The 19,205-nt window shown below is 32.2% G+C and overlaps 3 protein-coding genes across 3 annotated transcripts in view; 1 reads left to right on the forward strand and 2 right to left on the reverse strand.

Annotated features, from left to right (window-relative positions):
• Window position 1: 1 nt before the first annotated feature.
• On the reverse strand, window positions 2-8,312 carry LOC111715618 (28S ribosomal protein S22, mitochondrial). The gene is made up of 12 exons (XM_023490972.1): window positions 8,236-8,312; window positions 7,170-7,217; window positions 6,821-6,873; window positions 6,581-6,662; window positions 6,155-6,210; window positions 5,504-5,547; window positions 5,315-5,365; window positions 4,046-4,142; window positions 2,321-2,455; window positions 1,377-1,442; window positions 1,163-1,229; window positions 2-258 (listed from the first exon to the last, which is right to left on the reverse strand). The coding sequence occupies exons 1-12, from the start codon at window positions 8,299-8,301 to the stop codon at window positions 85-87; spliced, it is 939 nt and encodes a 312-aa protein (XP_023346740.1). The 5' UTR covers window positions 8,302-8,312; the 3' UTR covers window positions 2-84.
• On the reverse strand, window positions 8,301-17,368 carry LOC111715607 (putative pre-mRNA-splicing factor ATP-dependent RNA helicase PRP1; the record flags this gene model as incomplete). Its single annotated transcript, XM_023490964.1, is given in 19 exon segments — window positions 8,301-8,724; window positions 8,806-8,942; window positions 9,266-9,307; window positions 9,768-9,858; window positions 10,191-10,244; window positions 10,472-10,611; window positions 10,917-11,002; window positions 11,353-11,570; window positions 11,825-11,924; window positions 12,534-12,609; window positions 13,328-13,414; window positions 14,052-14,158; window positions 14,844-14,961; window positions 15,623-15,741; window positions 15,997-16,052; window positions 16,133-16,215; window positions 16,351-16,450; window positions 16,755-16,834; window positions 17,277-17,368. Coding segments are annotated over 19 exon segments (1,898 nt in total), but the record flags the coding sequence as incomplete, so codon positions are not given.
• Window positions 17,369-18,151: 783 nt separating this feature from the next.
• Window positions 18,152-19,205, forward strand: part of LOC111715536 (pre-mRNA-splicing factor ATP-dependent RNA helicase DHX15) — a 4,305-nt gene continuing 3,251 nt past the window's right edge. Inside the window, exon 1 of the mRNA XM_023490879.1 lies at window positions 18,152-18,161. Coding sequence (XP_023346647.1) covers window positions 18,152-18,161 — 10 coding nt within the window. The remainder of the gene's footprint in view (window positions 18,162-19,205) is intronic.

Genomic DNA, 19,205 nt, shown 5'->3' on the forward strand with positions numbered 1-19,205 from the left:
ATTTCTGGAAAAGGAAGATACTAGGATGAACCAATAAACTGGAAAATATTAAGATTTCAGAGATAATTCAAGGTTAAATACGTCCTAAGCTACTCTCTCCAGGGCCATAGCAATCTTCTGTCCTTTCTTAGCAGCAGAGGATGAAAATCTTGAAATAACTGTTCTTGCATCTCCATCAGTAGAAAAGGAAAAATCTTGGTTTATTATCTGATAAACTTTAATAGTATTTACAGCACCCTCTAGATCATGGTTCAGTATCTGTCAAGGACAAATCAAATAAATAAAAACTCAATTTGGAAATTTTCTTCTTAAAGTTTGGTTTAAGATTATGTTCAGAAGTTCTTGCCCTCTCCCTTGTATTACTTGAACATGAACAGATATATATTTATCATGAACAGATATATATTTATCATGAACAGATATAAATAAAATGACATGTCCGTTTTATATCGGTCAAATCAAATGAAATATAAAATGGTTTGTCCGTTTTATATCGGTCAAATCAAATGAAATATAAAATGGCATTTCCGTTTTATATTGGTCAAATCAAATGAAATATAAAATGGTATGTCCGTTTTATATCGGTTTAATCAAATGAAATATAAAATGGTATGTCCGTTTTATATCGGTCAAATCAAATGATATATAAAATGGTATGTCCGTTTTATATCGATCAAATCAAATGAAATATAAAATGGTATGGCCGTCAAATCAAATGATATATAAAATGGTATGTCCGTTTTATATAGGTCAAATCAAATGAAATATAAAATGGTATGTCCGTCGAATCAAATGATATATAAAATGGCATGTCCGTCAAATCAAATGAAATATAAAATGGTGTGTCCGTCAAATCAAATGAAAAATAAAATATGGGGATTTGCCTTCAGCATCGGAGTACCCTTTGAATCTTTCTCAAAATAATAATGACAAAGATATTGTAGTTTTTCTATCCTGAGAAATGTTAAATTCTCACAATTTCATTCTTGTCTTTGCAGTATAAACCTATAAGTCACTTAATACATAAAAACTTTAATTGAAAATAATTTATAACTATTATTCTGGTTGAGTGGGTACCGTTGTAAATCTAACATGCCACGGTAGAAATTAACAGTCACTTAAAATATCGTCTTTAGTTCCTTTAAACTTAATTTGTTTGTTCCTGGTGAATTAAGAATTCATCAATCTGTTGACTAGAGCAAAGGTAGAAAACCATAGGACCATAATGCCTAAACATAACTATAATTATTAAGTCATATTTTTTTTCAAATATCAATCCTAGTAGATGATAATTACATGTAAAAACGGGTTCAGAACTAAATTTTCTTTTTCTAGAAAAATTGTTAATATTCAGAAAAAGATTAATAATACTTTACCTTGTTGAGTGAAGTTGGTTAAAATGTTTGTTTTCGTTGATATGATTGTAAACAAGCTCTGCGGTACTACAATCAAATATTAAAATTAATCATCTGACAAAAATAATTCGTTTTAAATTAAAGTCCTAGGTTTGGAATATGAGATAGAAATTTGTTTTGAAGTGAAAAAATTTCTTATCGGTTAAAACAGAACTAGAAACATTTTAAAAAGCCTGATAGTTCTTGAGGCTTTATGTGGGTTCATGGTTCGCACAATCTAACAATTTTCGCAGCATTTTTAGGGTGGACAAAACTTTTTTGAAAAAACAAATCCGTGCAAAGAAATCATACAATCCGTACATTTTTTGGAAAAAATCCGTACATTTTAAATGAAAATTTGTACAATTTTTAGAAAAAATTTGTACAAACCATAGAGAAATGAAACAAACAGGTAAAGCTTAGCTCAGATGTACACAACCGACCTCCCTATTAATTAATTAATCGTGTGGTCGGTTGTGTACATCACGATATGTTTACGTACCTAGTACTGCATACACTTGTATATAGAGTGATCGTATTTCTTGGGGTGGTAAAATGTAGATAATTTAATATTTGTATTGATAGTAAGATAGACTCTTAATATGGATTGTAAACACAGGATTATATACTGCAGTATATTCAAGTTCAGTTGATCGTTTACGTTATAGAAATATGACCAAATATTGCATCGTTAAAAAATGCACAAACAATTCTTCTTGAAAAATGCGAGTTTTTTCCAAATATCAAAACACAGTGCATGGCTAGTAGACCTTTTAAGGTTGGGAGATCCACCGTATATACCTCAAGATTTGCTCAGACCATTTAAAAGGAGATATTATGCGTAGGAAGAAAGTGTAATAATCAAAATTGTTGTTATAATATTTAAAGAAAAACCGTGGAATAATCAAAATTATTCCACAGTTCACCTGATATAAACCGGATTATCCGGTTCAAATTGTAGACAGTTTCTATCCAGTATATATTCATATTTATCAGGTCCCAGTATAGTCTCCAGGTGGTTCCGGTCAAACAGAGCAGGTATAGTATGCTTCCTACCAGGTCTAGTAGAAGTATAAAGGTAAGGTCAGTTAGAGTTTCAAAACAAGAAATAACCATTAGTTACAAATATTCAAGATGATTAAAGTTTTAAGTTGTGATTCTTCATCAAAGAAACCTGGTCATTATAAAACTAAATATCAGAAAAACAGAGATGATGACAGAAGATTGTTAATTATTAGTGCATAATAAACATTGAATTGTGTATCCGTGTAAATGAGGTTCCCTTTGACGTTCAAACTGTGCGAACGATGTGCGCCTTTTTAATGTTTAATCGTGTAATCTTCTTTTGTATATCACAGCAAACGTAAGACAAGTACATTAGTTTAGTACTGTATATATATCTACCAGTGAATTAAAACTAGTGTTGAATGTTAATCCCTGAGCTGAATTAAGCAGCTTTTTATATTTTTTTTTCATGTCGTCCGAAGGATTAAATTTATTCTCCTAAATATCCCGGGATCATAACCCAGCGACAGGAATTACGATAATTACGACAACTACATTTCAAATGGATATCGAGATCAAGCGTTGAAGATTTGCGCCATCTCATACAAAAGTTGTGAGCTTTTGATGTACAATTATGTTTATGTTTATGTTAGGATTATTTTCAGGACTCCTGGCGGAGTATATAAGAAAATTTCCGATTGTTGTCATGATATTCATATGGTTGCATATATCACATTAATATACAAAATTTTGCACTAAGTGAAAGAGGATTTTCTGACATTCTTGTAATCCTATTGGATGTATCTGCTAACATTGAAAACCAAGTACATTTATTAACATTATTAACACCATGAATAATTTTATAGGTTTCAATTAAATCATAGCGGAGTCTTCGATTTTCAAGGGATTGTAAATTGAGTTCTATTAGTTTTTCACTGTACGATGAGCCAGTGAGTCCTGAAACCGTTGAAACCGCCCTTTTTTGCACTTTTTCAATAGTTTCTTTATCTCCTACACTCCAAGGACACCAAGCTGGGACGGAGAGCTCTAGGTGAGGTCTCACATAAAGCTTATAGAGATTGATGAATGTAACTTTGTCTCTATAATGAAATGCTTTAGAAATAAGTGACAATATACCATTTGCTTTTTGAGCTGATTGGTTGCAGTGCACTGAAGGTTTCAAGTTTGCATGCATAGTAACTCCGATATCTTTTTCCTCGTCGATCTCTGACAGGGTTTGATTGTTCATGGTGTATGAATAGCAGGGGTTTCTATTTCCAATGTGCATAACTTTGCATTTATCAACATTGAACATCATACCCCAAGTTTCATCCCAATCACAAAGTTTATTAAGACAGTTTTGTAATATATTTTTGTCACTTTCGTTTAACATTTTTTGGGCAAGTTTTGTATCATCAGCAAATTTTTTAACACAGAAATATGTGCACAAAGAAAGTCAATGTCATTAATATAGATGATAAAAAGGATCGGACCAAGCACCGATCCCTGGGGAACACCACTTAAGACAGGTTTCCATTCTGAATATTGGCCATTCAAAACTACTCTTTGCCCCCTGTTTGAAAGCCAAGCTTCGATCCATCTCAAAATATCACCATTTATGAACATGATTCGAAGGTTGTTATTACCTGGGATAATAGGTCTGATTAATCCTATCCAACTCCTCCCACTCTGCAGTACGGAGAGTACCATCTGTATCTCGGACTACAACTATTCGCTCCCGCTCTAATAAATTAATCAATCAATTATCAATCAATCATCAATCAATCAATCATCAATCAATCATCAATCAATCATCAATCAATCATCAATCAATCATCAATCAATCATCAATCAATCATCAATCATCAATCAATCATCAATCATTAATCGATCAATCAATCAAATAAATCAATCTCTCGACCAAAGTCAAACAGTCATATGCTACCGTTTTGATAATTCCTTAAATTCCATTAAAACACAAACTTTTCACTTTCAATTCCAGAAAAAATACATACTAATCATTTTAAATTCTATTAACATACATACTAATCATTTTAAATTCCATTAACATACATACTAATCATATTACATTCTATTAAAACACATACTAATCATCATTCCATTAACATATATACTAATCATTTCAAATTCCATTAACATACAAACTTATCATTTTAAATTCCATTAACATACATACATAATAATCATATTAAATTCCATTAACATACATCCTTATCATTTTTAATTCCATTAACATGCACACTATCATTTTAAAATTCCATTAACATACATACATACTTATCATTTTAAATTCCATTAACATATATACCAATCATTTTAAATTCCATTAACATACATACATACTAATCATATTAAATTCCATTAACATACATACTTATCATTTTTAATTTCATTAACATGCACACTATCATTTTAAAATTCCATTAACATACATACATACTTATCATTTTAAATTCCATTAACATATATACCAATCATTTCAAATTCCATTAACATACATACTGATTATTTTAAATTCCATTAACATACATACTAATCATTTTAAATTCCATTAACATATACATACTGTTTTTCTTAGATTTCATTAACATACATACTGATTATTTTAAATTCCATTAACATACATACTAATCATTTTAAATTCCATTAACATGCATACTAATTATTTTAAATTCCATTAACATACATACTAATTATTTTAAATTTCATTAACATACATACTAATCATTTTAAATTCCATTAACATGCATACTTTTCACTTTCCATTTTATAAACATATTAACTTGGGTCAAAAACACTACTTCTGCGGAGGTTAACCGATCATTTAACAAAAACATTATAATATATTTGTTAGTTTTTATGGATTGATTGATTTAAACAAAAATTCAAATTGCCTGATATTCCGTAGGTAATATCTGTGAAAACTACTTTGCTAATATCGAACCCTAGAAAACAAGCAAAATTGATTAGTGGAATTTATACTTGAATATTCTCAATTCTAGAAGTTTCATTAGATAAGGGCAATATTATTCCAAGCGGAAACATATCTATTGACAAAATTAAAGAATTTGAAGATTGCTTTCCTATGAGTAAAGGGTCTTTTTCTAACACACGCCCAGCTGGTTTTCTGAACATACGATCAATCATTTTTGTATCTCAGGGAATGTAAAACAATATAAATATTATCATTTTTAAATTGGATTTTAACTCTAGATTTATGAATTAATGCCGATCACGCTTATAAAAGGGTCGTTAGACGAAATTTCAAGTGACCTTCCTAGTACAGAGTGGGGCATGTCCAATTCACAACAGCACCTTTAAAAGCTTTTCTGATAAAGAATAAATAAGCTATATTTTGAATTTCGATTATTTTCATTTATGGTTTCTCTATAAAAATCAAACTTGCGGATTTCTACTTGAAGAAAAATTTGAGATAACTGTCAGCATTAAACACGTTTTTTGCCTGAAAAATGACGGTTTCTTGAGATCAGACAAAGGTTAGAAGGGTACCGTTGTAAATCGGGCATACCCCTCTTTTTATTTAAATGAAAGGTCACCTAGAAATAGTCCTTAAACTACGGTCTACGCTATTAAATTTAAAATTAACGGTTCATTAATTGTTGTAGTTGATTTAATCTTTGGCGGGAAGGGGAGGGGGGGTAATTTTATTATTTAAAATTAGATATACGAAACTCAACACCAATATGGAAAAAGTGAGTTAATTGATTGTATTCCTAACATCCATGACTGGAGGCATTTGTAACTTTTCTAGAGCTTTCACTTCAGTTTCCTAGTTAAAATAAATAGTGAACATAAAAAAAGAATTATTAAAAGAAGGCCCCATATAATCTTGGAATATATCCAAGCTTTTGTTCAAATCTTGACCCTCCCCCCCAATATTGATAGCATATGCAGTATCCACAATCCAACATGATGGGGAACACCCAGTAAAAATATTTACTAAAATTTGTGTTAATTAACTCTGTGTATTGTGTAATGCAAGTCAATAACCCTTACTGTGCTAACCTCATCTTCTCAACACAAATCAACAAATTCCCATAATTGAACAAGACAAAAGCAGTTTTATATAAAAATTCTCTGCTTCATGGTAGTTAACGAACTTATAGAAGAGAAAAAACTAAATTGAAAATATTTTCTACCTTCTGTATTCTTTCTAGCTCTTGGTCCGTCAGAAATTGATAAACAGCTTTTTCTTCGATTTTTTCGCCAATTCTTCGGGTTCTGAAGATTAACAAGTTCATTTTTTTTCAACAAAATCGTGACAAATTTTGGAAGTTTGAAAATCGTTTAACACTTTATTTGGTAAGGCAAGTATGAAAGGTCAAATTTGCTCCAAATAGAATTTTAAAAATCTACGCCCTTGACCAATTCTAACATACCTAAAAATCTTTTGGTAGTTGAGTCCTGTGAGTTTCTTTAACAAGCCTTGAACCTAGACATTGTTCACCATAAGAACAAGTATTAAGCAATGGTCCGCAAAAAAAATCAAAATTGTAACTTAACTATGTAATCTTTGTAATCAAACTCGTGCTTTTTTGGTGCTAATAAAAATGTTTAGATCTAAAAAGAAAAGAAATTAAAATCTAAGAGCAAGAACCAGAAAATAGTCGAAAGCAAATCTAGAAGAACAAATACAAGAAAAAAAACTGTTCAGGAATTGAAACAGAATTAATTTATTTCCAAGTGAAAAAAGTAACGTTTTACAACGTCAGTCGAACATCAGCCTACCTCTGAATCATAGAAAACATCCTGCTTTCGTTTAGCCACAGTTGAACACTATAATCAAACATTTTTGTTGAATATTAATATAATTTGCAAACAAAATTGGAATTTTAAAGACAACCTACTTAAGATGGATGTATTATTATCCAACGAAATGAAAGAGTAAAAAAAGCGAGTTCAACGAATTTAATCCTTTTCTATTTAAGCTAATCTCAGAAAAAGTGGCACGGGAAGAATCCTTAAAAACAGGGACTAAATAGGAAAGACTAGGGAGGGAACCCCCGGCCGCAATGAGCCTCATAGATTTGCTATGCAGCACTGAGCCTCCGCTATGCAGTACAAATTTTTTACTAAAACTTTGAAGGTTTTTTTTACGCGAAAAGGAGGTTATGAAGAAAACAATTTCGTAAAAAGAAATCGATTTGATTTTAAAAAATCTTTGAATTAAGAAATACCTTTTTCTTTGAATTTTTTAAAATTTAGATAATTCTTTTAAATAATAATTTTTCATTACAAATATATTTTTTATACAGGAATGACTTAAATCAAAGATTTTAACAAAATCGAATTCACTTAACTTTGTAATTTATTTTCTTAAAATCTTTATTTTCCCGTAAATATCAAATTTATACTGCAAAGCGGAGGCTAAGTGCTGCATAGCAAATCTGGGAGGGTCATGAAATAGAGCTCATTCTAGCATATTTTCTTAATGTCCTCAGAATTCAATTAAGTGCTTCATCGGTAAAGAAATTTTAACCCTATTTTTCTTGTGTCCTAAGAATTAATTTTAGATTGATTTATTCTGAAAAGATTAACAGTTCTCAAGAAATACGAATGTTTTGGAACAAAGATAAAAATATGAGTGAACAAAATTTATGACTATTCTGAAATAGGGTCAATGTGCATCTTAAGATTTCTAGACTGTTCGCCAGCAGAATCCTAAATAAGTAATGGGGAAAGTTTTGGATTATAGAAACAATTCAATCAATCCAATTAAAAATTCGACCGACTGAACAAAGGGATGGATTTAATGTTACAATCAATATCAAAGTTTCCATAACAAAAATTGTTCCTGTCTAATTAACTGTTCTATTCGAGACATATTCTTCATCATTTTACTACCAGACATTGTCAACATTTCTGAAAATAGACAAATAATGAGGAAAAAATGTTGCTGCTGATGGATTTCAAATGCTTTTAGACAAAATCAAATACGCCCAGAAGGTTAGATGTATAGAAACAGTACACTACAGTAAAAGTGAAATACAATTTCTTATAATTAATTCAAACACATTAATAAAATGTTATTTTATAATTTCACGACAAAGAAACACTTTCTAATACTTGGGCACACTTTCTTATCCTTTGATTTAGTTTTCATATCAGTATAAGTCTTTAGTAACAGCGATGTCGACATTAAATGGGAAAAAAATCTTTGAATCTGCCAGCTTAGAATCCCTTCTGGTACTGGCGGGAATTAATCTTGGCGATAATCTGCTCCAGCTGTCGTTTAGCCTCACACTGAGGGAAGTTGTTCATATCGTAGTACTGAGGTGCAACTCTAAAAATATAAATAAATTTATTTTGAAATCAATTATTTTCAAGAGAAATATATTTGTGAGAATGAAGTTGATAACTTTACCTGACCAACCACTCCGGCTTGACATCTGTGCAGGTCCTGATGTAGTTCTTGGTGGTGAGGACGAATTCATTGTAGAGAATCCACTCGGGTTTGTGGTCCAGGCACGTGGTCGGATGAAGCTGGACAACCTGGTTATCCTATGAAAAAAGGTTTGGTGATGTCAACGTATTGTAGAAAGCAGTTTTAAATATCAACAACACAAATAAAATAAAACTACAGGAACTTGCTTCTAAATCAAAATTTCTTGAAAATCAGCGGGGTTGTTAAAATTAGTTTCTGACTCCTGAGCTCTCCAGCTGTGTCCAATTGAATAAAGTTTGAGAACCTGACGTGGAAATTTAGAAAGCAGATAATAGATTACTGATAAACAAATAACCGTTTTAATTGATTTTCATTTCCTTGCTTTTTTTCAACAAAAATTACCGGGAAAATGCGACAAGTTCTAAAAACTTTTAATTACCTTAATTGTCAAATAATGTCCAGTTCTCTCCAGATGTGCGACCTAAAAACAGAATGTTTCATTAATAAAACGATTTTATGAACTCAAACGATAAAATAACCTTTTTCACAAAATAGGAGAAACCAACATATTTTGTCATTACTCTTTTGCTTTAAAACGCTTCTTGTATTCATTTGAAGAATAAAAAAATAATTACAATTGAGCATCCTTCCTGCTTCCCATCAGCTTAACAAAATCAAATAATAGTGTATTACAATGATTTTGGCCATCATTTAATTATTTTTAATTCGTAAAGATGGTTCTGAGTGATTTCAAGAAAGAAAAACGAAGATATTTCCATCGTTGATGCTGGCTGAGATCAAGGTTTGATGCGCACCATTTATATTTTAAAAAATATGCGTCACTTCAGAAATGTCGGCAGTGCCCCACTGACAAGACTAAACGAAAAGTTGAATTTTCAAATGATGATCAGTGATCACCAATTGTCTAAATCTAGACTGACCTGCATGAAAAATCCCGAGCAGAGCGCTTTCCTGATGTTCAGATAATAATCCTTGCTCGTGAAATCCGTACTTGTTCTTTTCAGATTAAACCTAAATAAAAACAAAATAGATATTTAACAATTTAAAGATAGAATTTATCATTTGTTATTGATCTAACTCGCACGAAGAAATTTCAGATTATATAAATTTTGAAAAATATAACCCTTCCATGAAGCAGAGGCGCGTATTCAGGGGGGGGGATATTGGGTCTAATCCCCCTCCCCATGGGTCAGTGAAGTCTATGGGTTTAAGGAGGGTTTTGGGTCCTAACGGGACCGAGCCCCCCACCCTGGAAAGAAAAAATTTAAGCCCCTCTCTTGGATAAATTACTGAATACGCCCCTTAAATGAATATTTCCCGAATTTCCTAAATATGACATTCACCTGTCCATAATCCTGCACAACTGCTGTCTAACGTTATCTGCACTCTTTAGTGATCTAAACAAAACACCAAATTTGTTTTTCATTTTTCATAAATGAACATTTAATCGTTCCATATTTCCATCTTTGCAACTTGATGTTGTAGACTTCATAATTTTTATCGTCGAGTTTTTAAATCGTAATCCTACAAAATGTTCACTTCTCAATTTGCATTCGTATAAATTATATTCTTGTGAGTTATAAAAACAAAAATAAAAAGGACTAAGCAATGAACCCACATTTACCTGTAGTTGACAAAGTTGTCGTAGCACCACTGTGGATCCTCCATATTCTGCTTGAAGGCGTGGTACACGTTCAACAAAGTCAGGTGGTCACCGTCTATATGCGCAAATCTCAACTTAGAGTCATCAGACGCTTTCTTGGCCTAGACAAATAAACAAATATAAGCCAAAAAAAATTACCTATAAAATAAATAAATTAAAAATTCTAAACTTCAATTTATAAATTGTTGCCTCTTTTAAGATTCTTGCTCCACAAAAATTCTTTTATCTTCCCAATCCAATAATTAACTTGTATAAATATCAAATATTAAAAATTCAGTTTAACATTTTTATTAAATCGTACAAAAAACTTCTGAAGTAAAATTATTTTACAAAATAATATTTTTGTGCAACTAGTAGTATATGCTTTATGCTTATTTATATTATTATATTTATTAAATAAACAAACCTCGTTTGGTCTCACGAAGCACTGGGGAACAGAGAGCATGCTCACGATGGATAGGATCTCGTTGGAACAGTTATACTCACAAGATGCTAAAATAGATCAGATCAAATCAAATAAAACATAACAAGTAAAATGCCCTATAAAGGTTATCTTGGCTAAATAAAACATTTTGGCACCCAGAATCCGGATAAAAGGGAACGAAATATCTTCCATAAATGTAGAAGAAAAATACTTTTTGCGAGAATTTTTTGACGTAGTGATTTTTAAAACTTGAATTTTAATTAATTAATAATTAATTTATTAGTAAACTAATTAATTTTAATTAGTAAAATACAGATACGGATCCGTAGCAAAATGTGATAGATCCGAAACCCTGATCAAAACCACAAATGAGACAAAATTCGAAACAAGAACAAAAATTTTCCTACGCAGAACGTACCAATGAGCATTTTAGCTAGCTGAGGATCCAGAGGGAACTCTGCCATGATAGCTCCCAACTCTGTTAGATTACCATCATCATCTAGAGCAGCAAGGTAGTTGAGAAGTTCCAAAGCTCTCATCAAGGTTTCAGGAGCAGGTGGATCCATGAAATCAAAATGAACCAGATCATCAATACCAAGCTTCTTCAGCTGGATTACTACAGCTCCCAGGTTAGATCTGAACACGGAGATATTCACGTAAATTGCATGACCAGAGCAGTAGGTTTTTTCGTTCCATAAATCTAGTTTTCATCATTATCCTAGTATTTGCTTTTATTTCCTTTCCTCTCATTTTCTCTCCCATTTCGTTTTTACTCTCCACGATTCTTAATTTCTAACTTTTATTTTTAACGTTAGTCGCCTGATTTTAAAAATTCTTTCTCCATTTTCTACAGTTTTCTCCTATCCTCATATTCTAGTTAATCTTCTAACCTGAGAATCTCCGGGTATGTATTATCCTGCATCTCGTTCTTGTATGCCTTCTCCGTATACAGTCGGAAACATTTACCAGGCTTTGTTCGTCCTGCTCGACCTAATACAGATAAAAATATAACAGCTAAATAAATCCGAACTGAATCGTGAAGACCAAAAACAGATCAAACCACTTTAAATGACCCAGCTCATTCAACGAGATAATCTCTACATAATTATCCTTCCGATATTGAAATAAGTCTTCTGCTGTGTCATAGTCGTTTAATTAGTGGATTATTTAATGATTTCACAAAGAACGAACAAAGTTTACAGTTCAGGCGTACATGGCTATAAGGAAAATATAAATTTCTTAGTCGCCTCTAAGATCTCATCCTTTATGGTTAACCCTGTATATGTATCTGAAAATTTTTAATAAATTCAAATAAATATAAGAATGGCGACAAATTTCATTGATTTAATATTCAGGAAGATTATATATAAATTATTATTATTATTAGCAGTAAGTCCATCATTCGATAAAAGAGGGATCGACACTAGACGCTCCTTGCCACCGCAATGTGTTCATGGGCAAAACGGCATGCCTCGCTCTAGGAAGGAGAATAACCCAGGCGGTCTGCTCAAAACAGATGTTAGTACTATAGTATAGTATAGATAAATCACAGGAATTGTGACCAACAGAGATGCAATACAAGTAATGGTAATGTCTGACCTGCGCGCTGCTGAGCTGATGCTTTACTGATGGGAGAGACGAGAAGAGACTCCACACGGATTCGAGGATTGTAAACCTTAAATTAATCAATCAATTATTCGATCAACCAATTAATCGATCGATCGATCAATCAATCAATCAATCAATCAATCAATCAATCAATCAATCAATCAATCAATCAATCAATCAATCAACCAATCAATAATTTCATTATAATTTGTTCAAGCTAAATACAGCTCTTGGTGTCTGTTTTTTCTTGTCCAAGTTCTAATCTTAAGTTATAATATCAGTTTAAATATTAAGATCAAAGAACTAAAATGATAATTTTCCGAAATCAGAATCTGTTGACCCAGTACTGAGTTTATACTTCGCAAGCAGGGCTAATATTTCCTTAAGTCATTACTTGATAGATATATTCAAGATAGAGCAACGGGATGTTATTTCATGTATTGGTGATATTTCCACACCCTGGATTCAGATCCGCATATTTTTACAGATCTAGATCCCAGGAGCAATGTTTACAAGACAGTTAACATCCTCCTGAGGTTCAATGTGTATTGTGTCTAGTACAGCGTGTCCCACGAAACATGACAGTTGGTGAATAGTTTAGAATGTCTTTTTCCATTATTTGCTCAGTTGTTTGATACCAAAGAGCAATAAATATATTATATGGGAGTCTTGTTCTATTAAAATTGATTTCAAAATAAAATATAATCAAGCAAAAGCTTTGTTTAACTAAAAATAACTGTTTATTAAATGTCATGTTTCGTGGGACACCCTGTATTTGTTTGTACCTTTTGTTTTGAGAAGCCTGGATCTATGACGAAGACGACTCCGTCAATTGTCAAACTTGTCTCGGCAATATTTGTTGATACAACAATCTAAACAATTTATTTTTTATTATTTTGAAACAAAATCTCCTTGTTCAATATCACTTGGCTAAAACTTTATTTTATCTAGTATTTGAAACAGTTTAAAGGGAGTGTTGATATTTGATATTTCATACTAGTTTTGATTTTGTTTTTTAAAATAATATTTAGCTTACAACTTGTTTTCGAACATTCCTGGAAAATATGAAAATGTCGTCTTCATTGCCAAAAATCCTCGAAACAGGAATAAATGTTTTTATAAGTAACTCTCAGATCATAACAATTAAAACATATTATGAAAAATCAACTATATATAAATGTGGCGAAAGATAATCAATGACTATAGGTTGTAATATCTGAATGATTTGTTTGAAATTAAATTATTTTTTTACGGTCTAAGTCGTATGTTGCAATTTTCTCAATTTGTATGGTCGCTTCGTTCTTCGGTATGAGACGTCTTTAACAATTTTCTCCTGATAGACGCAACAGATAGAAGTAAAATTAGTAGCGATCAAAAGCACTTTTTTATCGCATTGAGCCTATACCCCCTTTCATTTTTCGCGAACACTCCCTTTAAATTTGAGGAAAAGTGTACATTTAGTAAAGATAAACAGGATTGGACAGAAGTTACTTTTAAAATCTTACATACCTTACGTCCGATTGCCCCGTTAGCTTTCTTTCCTGGAGGAGGTTCGAATATTCTTTGTTGAAGGTTTGGAGGAAGGGTGGAGTACAGGGGTATACACTTCATATCCCCTAAATAAGTAAGTACATGGCTATAAGCTAAACTACATAAGGAACCCTGCTTTGATCTAAGTTTTTTCTAGAATAGTCAGCCCACTTGGAATTTTTAAACCAGGCTAAGAACATTCACGCGTTTCCCCTGAGTTTCTCAGTAGTGTGTCACTCAATTAAAATTTGAAGCAAAAAGGGGTTCATGAGTTATTATCAAACAGAAAGAAAAACAAAGATTATTACTCTGATGTGCAAACCGAAATACGTGAAAACCTTTTTAGTGAAATATGTTTCAATTTTTTCAAAGACAAGCTTAGCCGAAATCATGATGAGCCAATGAAGTTAGATAAGAGATGTTTTAAATTATCACACCCGTGATGAATAAACATTAACAGTTAATACATCAATTAAACCAATTAAGATTCAAAAATACTCTATTACAATTAGATACTACTTCACCCCCAACAATTAATCTTAATTGACTTGATTTTAATGATTTAGCACCACAGTTGATGTAAAGTTTGAGAGGTAAAAAAAACCCGCCAAATTATCAGTGGTTTAGAAAAATAACCGCCCCCCCCCCCCAAAAAAAAACCAAGAAAAAGAATCCTTTTAGTTGGTTACATTAAATATTAAAATACAAAGATTTCTAAAAATTCCATTATAATCTAAATTTAACTGAAAAGCTTAAATTGTAAATACTGACCTACGTCTGGTCCAAGGTTATCTATCTCACGTTTAAGACGTTTACACGCCTCTTCTATCTCCTCCTGTCCAGTCAGGAAAAGAAGGAGGTCGCCATCAACCTCCTCGCACATGTGAATCTGTTTAGATAATTAATTAGGTAAAAATAAAAAATCTTTGAATAATAATTTGTCTCTTTAATAATATAGTTCAGATTTTTACTTAATCAATGTGGAAATAGCTCGTTCAATCAAATCAAATAAATCAAACAGCTTTATTTTATCAAGAAAATGTTAAATACCAAAAGGCTTATACTAAATATATGCTAGCAACTTATGCAGAAAAAGATTTTGATTGAAATGTTTACTTGAATATTTTGCAATTAGTTTGAAGTGGACGATGGAGTAATTTGAATGAAATTTGAATTAATCGGTGGTGTACCGGTACAGTAGGGTCACACATGAAAAGGGTTAAAATTTAATGTGTGTGCAATTGTGCATATTATGGGTGATGTGGCCCAATATGAGCCGTTACTGAAAATTTTATGTTGATCGGAACATGGCATCAGGTGCAAGTAGTTTTCGGCAAAACATTGGTTTTGATGTAGGTAAATTGACCTCCAATCCCAAATTTTCTTTGTGATTCGGTTAGATGACCACAATTGGAGACTGAACGCAAAATTTCAGCCTTTTATCTCAAATTTAAGAACCAAATGCAAACTGTACAAAATTTTGTGTCATTGAGTGTCAAATTGCCTCCCTACGATTTGATGTACCTGTAAAACAGTACGAATGAATGTACCTGTACAACTGTACGAATGGCTGCCTCTAGATAATCTCTCTCTGGTTCTGGAGTATAAAAGATCTCAACAGGATGAGTTCTTCCAGGAACATTCATCAGAGGAGCGTTGTCGAAGTAACCTGAAAATAATTAGTATTTAAATATTCCTAAGTTTTAAGTTGTGAATTTTTTTCTTGATCCTTCGAGAGTAAGTATTTCAAGTTTTCAACAACAACAAAAACAAATTTTGAAGGGTTAAGTTTTCATGAAAAAGACAGCTTTTCCTGTACTTTTTGATACCCTTGGCTGGTTGTTTTTTTCTCGTTATTTTGTTTAAAAACGGCTCCCACCTTGATTTAAGTGAAATATTATTCATGCACTATTAATAAACCAACCTTGAAATTTTCCTGCGTCCAGTGTAGCGCTCATAATAACGAGCTTCAAATCCGGCCTAAACAAATATTAAAATAATATTTTCGAACTAATTCAAAAATATATAATTCAAAATAAGCTTAAAGGAAAGGTATCAACCTGTGGGTAACAACAGTCTTGAGCACCCCCATGAGAATATCAGTTGCTAGAGTCCTTTCGTGAGCTTCGTCAAGCAATATAACCTACAACACAAATATTCAAGTATTAAACATCACTAACTAAATTTTCAGGATTTAGTCATAAAATATCCTTCAAATTAGAAAGAAGTTTAACCTAATCAAATGTAGTCAGATTTAATACGAGTACTGGTAAACTACCTGATAGTTCTCTAACATTGGATCACTCATAGCTTCTCTCAGCAACATACCATCAGTCATGTACTTGAGAAGAGTTCTAGGCCCAGAACAATCCTCAAACCTATATATCAACCATATTAAAAAAATGTGTATAAACTTTAAAAAATATGTTAAAAATTGTAATTTTTTATAAAATACCAATTTTATCCAATTTCCTCAAGACCAAGCGGTAATACCTGATAGAGTATGCCATCTCCTGATCTAGAGTTATTCCTGATAGAGTACCCAACCTCCTGATCTAGAGTTAATACCTGATAGAGTACCCAACCTCCTGATCTAGAGTTAATACCTGATAGAGTTTCCAATCTCCTGATCTAGAGTTAATACCTGATATAGTATCCAATCTCCTGATCTAGAGTTAATACCTGATAGAGTACCCAACCTCCTGACCTAAGGATACATCCATCTCTTCTGCTACTCTCTGCGCAACAGACATAGCTGCCACCTATACAAAATAAAATATAAATTTAATAAATCAGAATTCATTTCATCAAGCGAGAAATATTAATGAAAAATCCCTATTGGCAAGGTCTAATGAATGTATTTATAAATAACTTGTAACAAAATAGGTAGGTCGAAAAATAAAACTGGTTGAAGGATATTTAATACTTTTCACCCAAAACTTCATTTAGTTTTACCTAAAACCCCAACCCCAAATCAGCGAATACCCACATTAGCAAACTTCAGCTCACGTAAACATCTGGAGTTAACAATAAATTCCAAAAAGGGAGTAGATATATGATTTTTCAATCAAATATACACCCCGGCCCTGCCTACTACTTAGACTTGAGCACTTTAAACAGATTTTGCGTTCTTCTCAAAATATGTTTTTCAGCAATGGCTTTCATTTCTGTTTAGAGGTTGATCCCGTTATAAATCTTACTTACCCTCCTGGGTTGAGTACAGGCGACTGTCTTTTTCCCCATAGATTTAGAGAAATCTACACACCACTGGGGGATCTGGGTCGTCTTTCCAGAACCTAGAATATTTGGAGACCATTTGCTGTGCATTCATACCATAACTACTTTCAAAACAACGAGAGAGTAAAAGGTTCAGGAATTTTATCAACGGCAGCGTTTCGGATCCGGATCCGTATCAGGAAACGTTGATATGGATCATTACGTAAAAATACGTAAAATAAAAACCTATAAACTTTGAAAAATTCTTTGATATGAAATTTACAAAAATATAGGTATTTTTAGGTTTGCATCAAACTTGAACTTATGTACATTTGCACTAGCTCATCAGAAACCGGTTTGTTTTCTGACCGAAAAACCGAAAAATACTTAAAAATACGAAAAAAACGAACAACTTACGAAATATACGTATTTTAAAGTTTGCATCATACTTATAAACGCTAAAAAAAATACCATTATTTTGAGCGCTGCAGCCACATTTATTAAATTCACTAAGTGCAAGCCGATATGAGGGGTCGACAGGATAGGTTAAGACAATTTTCTGGGCCAAGCGATGCAGCTATTACAGGCTCTGGGGGGCTGAGCGCTGCGGCCGCATTTATGAAATTGACAAAGTGATAGACAATAGTTGGGTACCAGGCTGAATTAATTTCTGGGCTTTAAGTACTGCGGCTAGGATAGGCTATGGGGGGCCGAGCGCTGCGGTCACATTTATAAAATTGACTAAGTGGGATTAGGTTAGGGTAAGACATTTTCTGGGCCAAGCGCTGTGGCTAGGACATGCTAGGGGGTCGAGTGATGCGGTCCCATTTATCAAATTGACATATCAATTATAGCTGATATGCATGGAGTTAGGTTAGAACAATTTCTGAACCGAGTGCTGCGGCTGGGACAGGCTGAGGGCTGCAGAAACAATCAACATTCATCAAATTGACAAAGTGATACCCGATGTGGAGTTGGTTAGGTTAAAACGTTAGCAACAGCGCTATAGGCCATATATTATAGTGAAAGCTATAATACATTTAATTTCTATTTTTTGTTTATTTGAACTATTTTTTTTGTTCATTTGAAAACAATATCTATGTTTTTCGATTATTTCATTTGAACTAGTTTTTGTTCATAAGTTGAACTTTTTCATTGAAATTATTTTCTTCGTTCATTCTATTTCATTTGAATTATTTTTTTGGTCATTTTAATTAAATTTTTCGGTGCATTTGAACAAATTTTTTGCTCATTTTTAACTTTTTTTTTGCTCATTTGAACTACAGTTAAACCTTAAATGAGCCATATATCGACAAAATTTACCAAATGTCGTCTTGACAATTTTTCAACAAGTTTTATGATATTTTACGTAAATCTCAGTATATTTGCGAAAATAAATAAATATAATCATTTAAGATCGAAAAACTTTAAATGCAACATTCGAACAGTTTAAACTATTCATTTGAACATTTTTTAATAGTTCAAACTCAAAATAGTTAAAATTAGCACAGAATGTTATCGTTTGAACTATTGTTCGTTTGAACAACTGCACATGGTACCCAGGGGCGTACGAGGGCTTTTGTTTAGGGGGGGCACAGTGTGCGCGCGTTAGCGCGCAAAAAAAATTTTTGGTCCCCCCTCTTGGCAACATTGTGCCCCCCCTTAAGAAGCCCTTTTTTGAAAAAATATTAATACCTTTTTTAAATTTTTTTTGCCCCCCCCCCTCCCACCTGGACTTGTTTTGTTCACCATAAAAATACACCAAAAAGACAACTTTTTTGGGTGTTACTAACCTTAGAGTCTAAAAATTATTTCTTTGCTTGAAAAACTAACTTTTTGACTTTATAAACTTATCACTTAACTCCATCACAGCTAACTAAATCAATAATCACAGCATCATTAAAAATTATATTTTTA

Source organism: Eurytemora carolleeae, unplaced genomic scaffold, assembly GCF_000591075.1.
Source record: "Eurytemora carolleeae unplaced genomic scaffold, Eaff_2.0 scaffold14, whole genome shotgun sequence".
Classification (NCBI taxonomy): Eukaryota; Metazoa; Arthropoda; class Copepoda; order Calanoida; family Temoridae; genus Eurytemora; species Eurytemora carolleeae.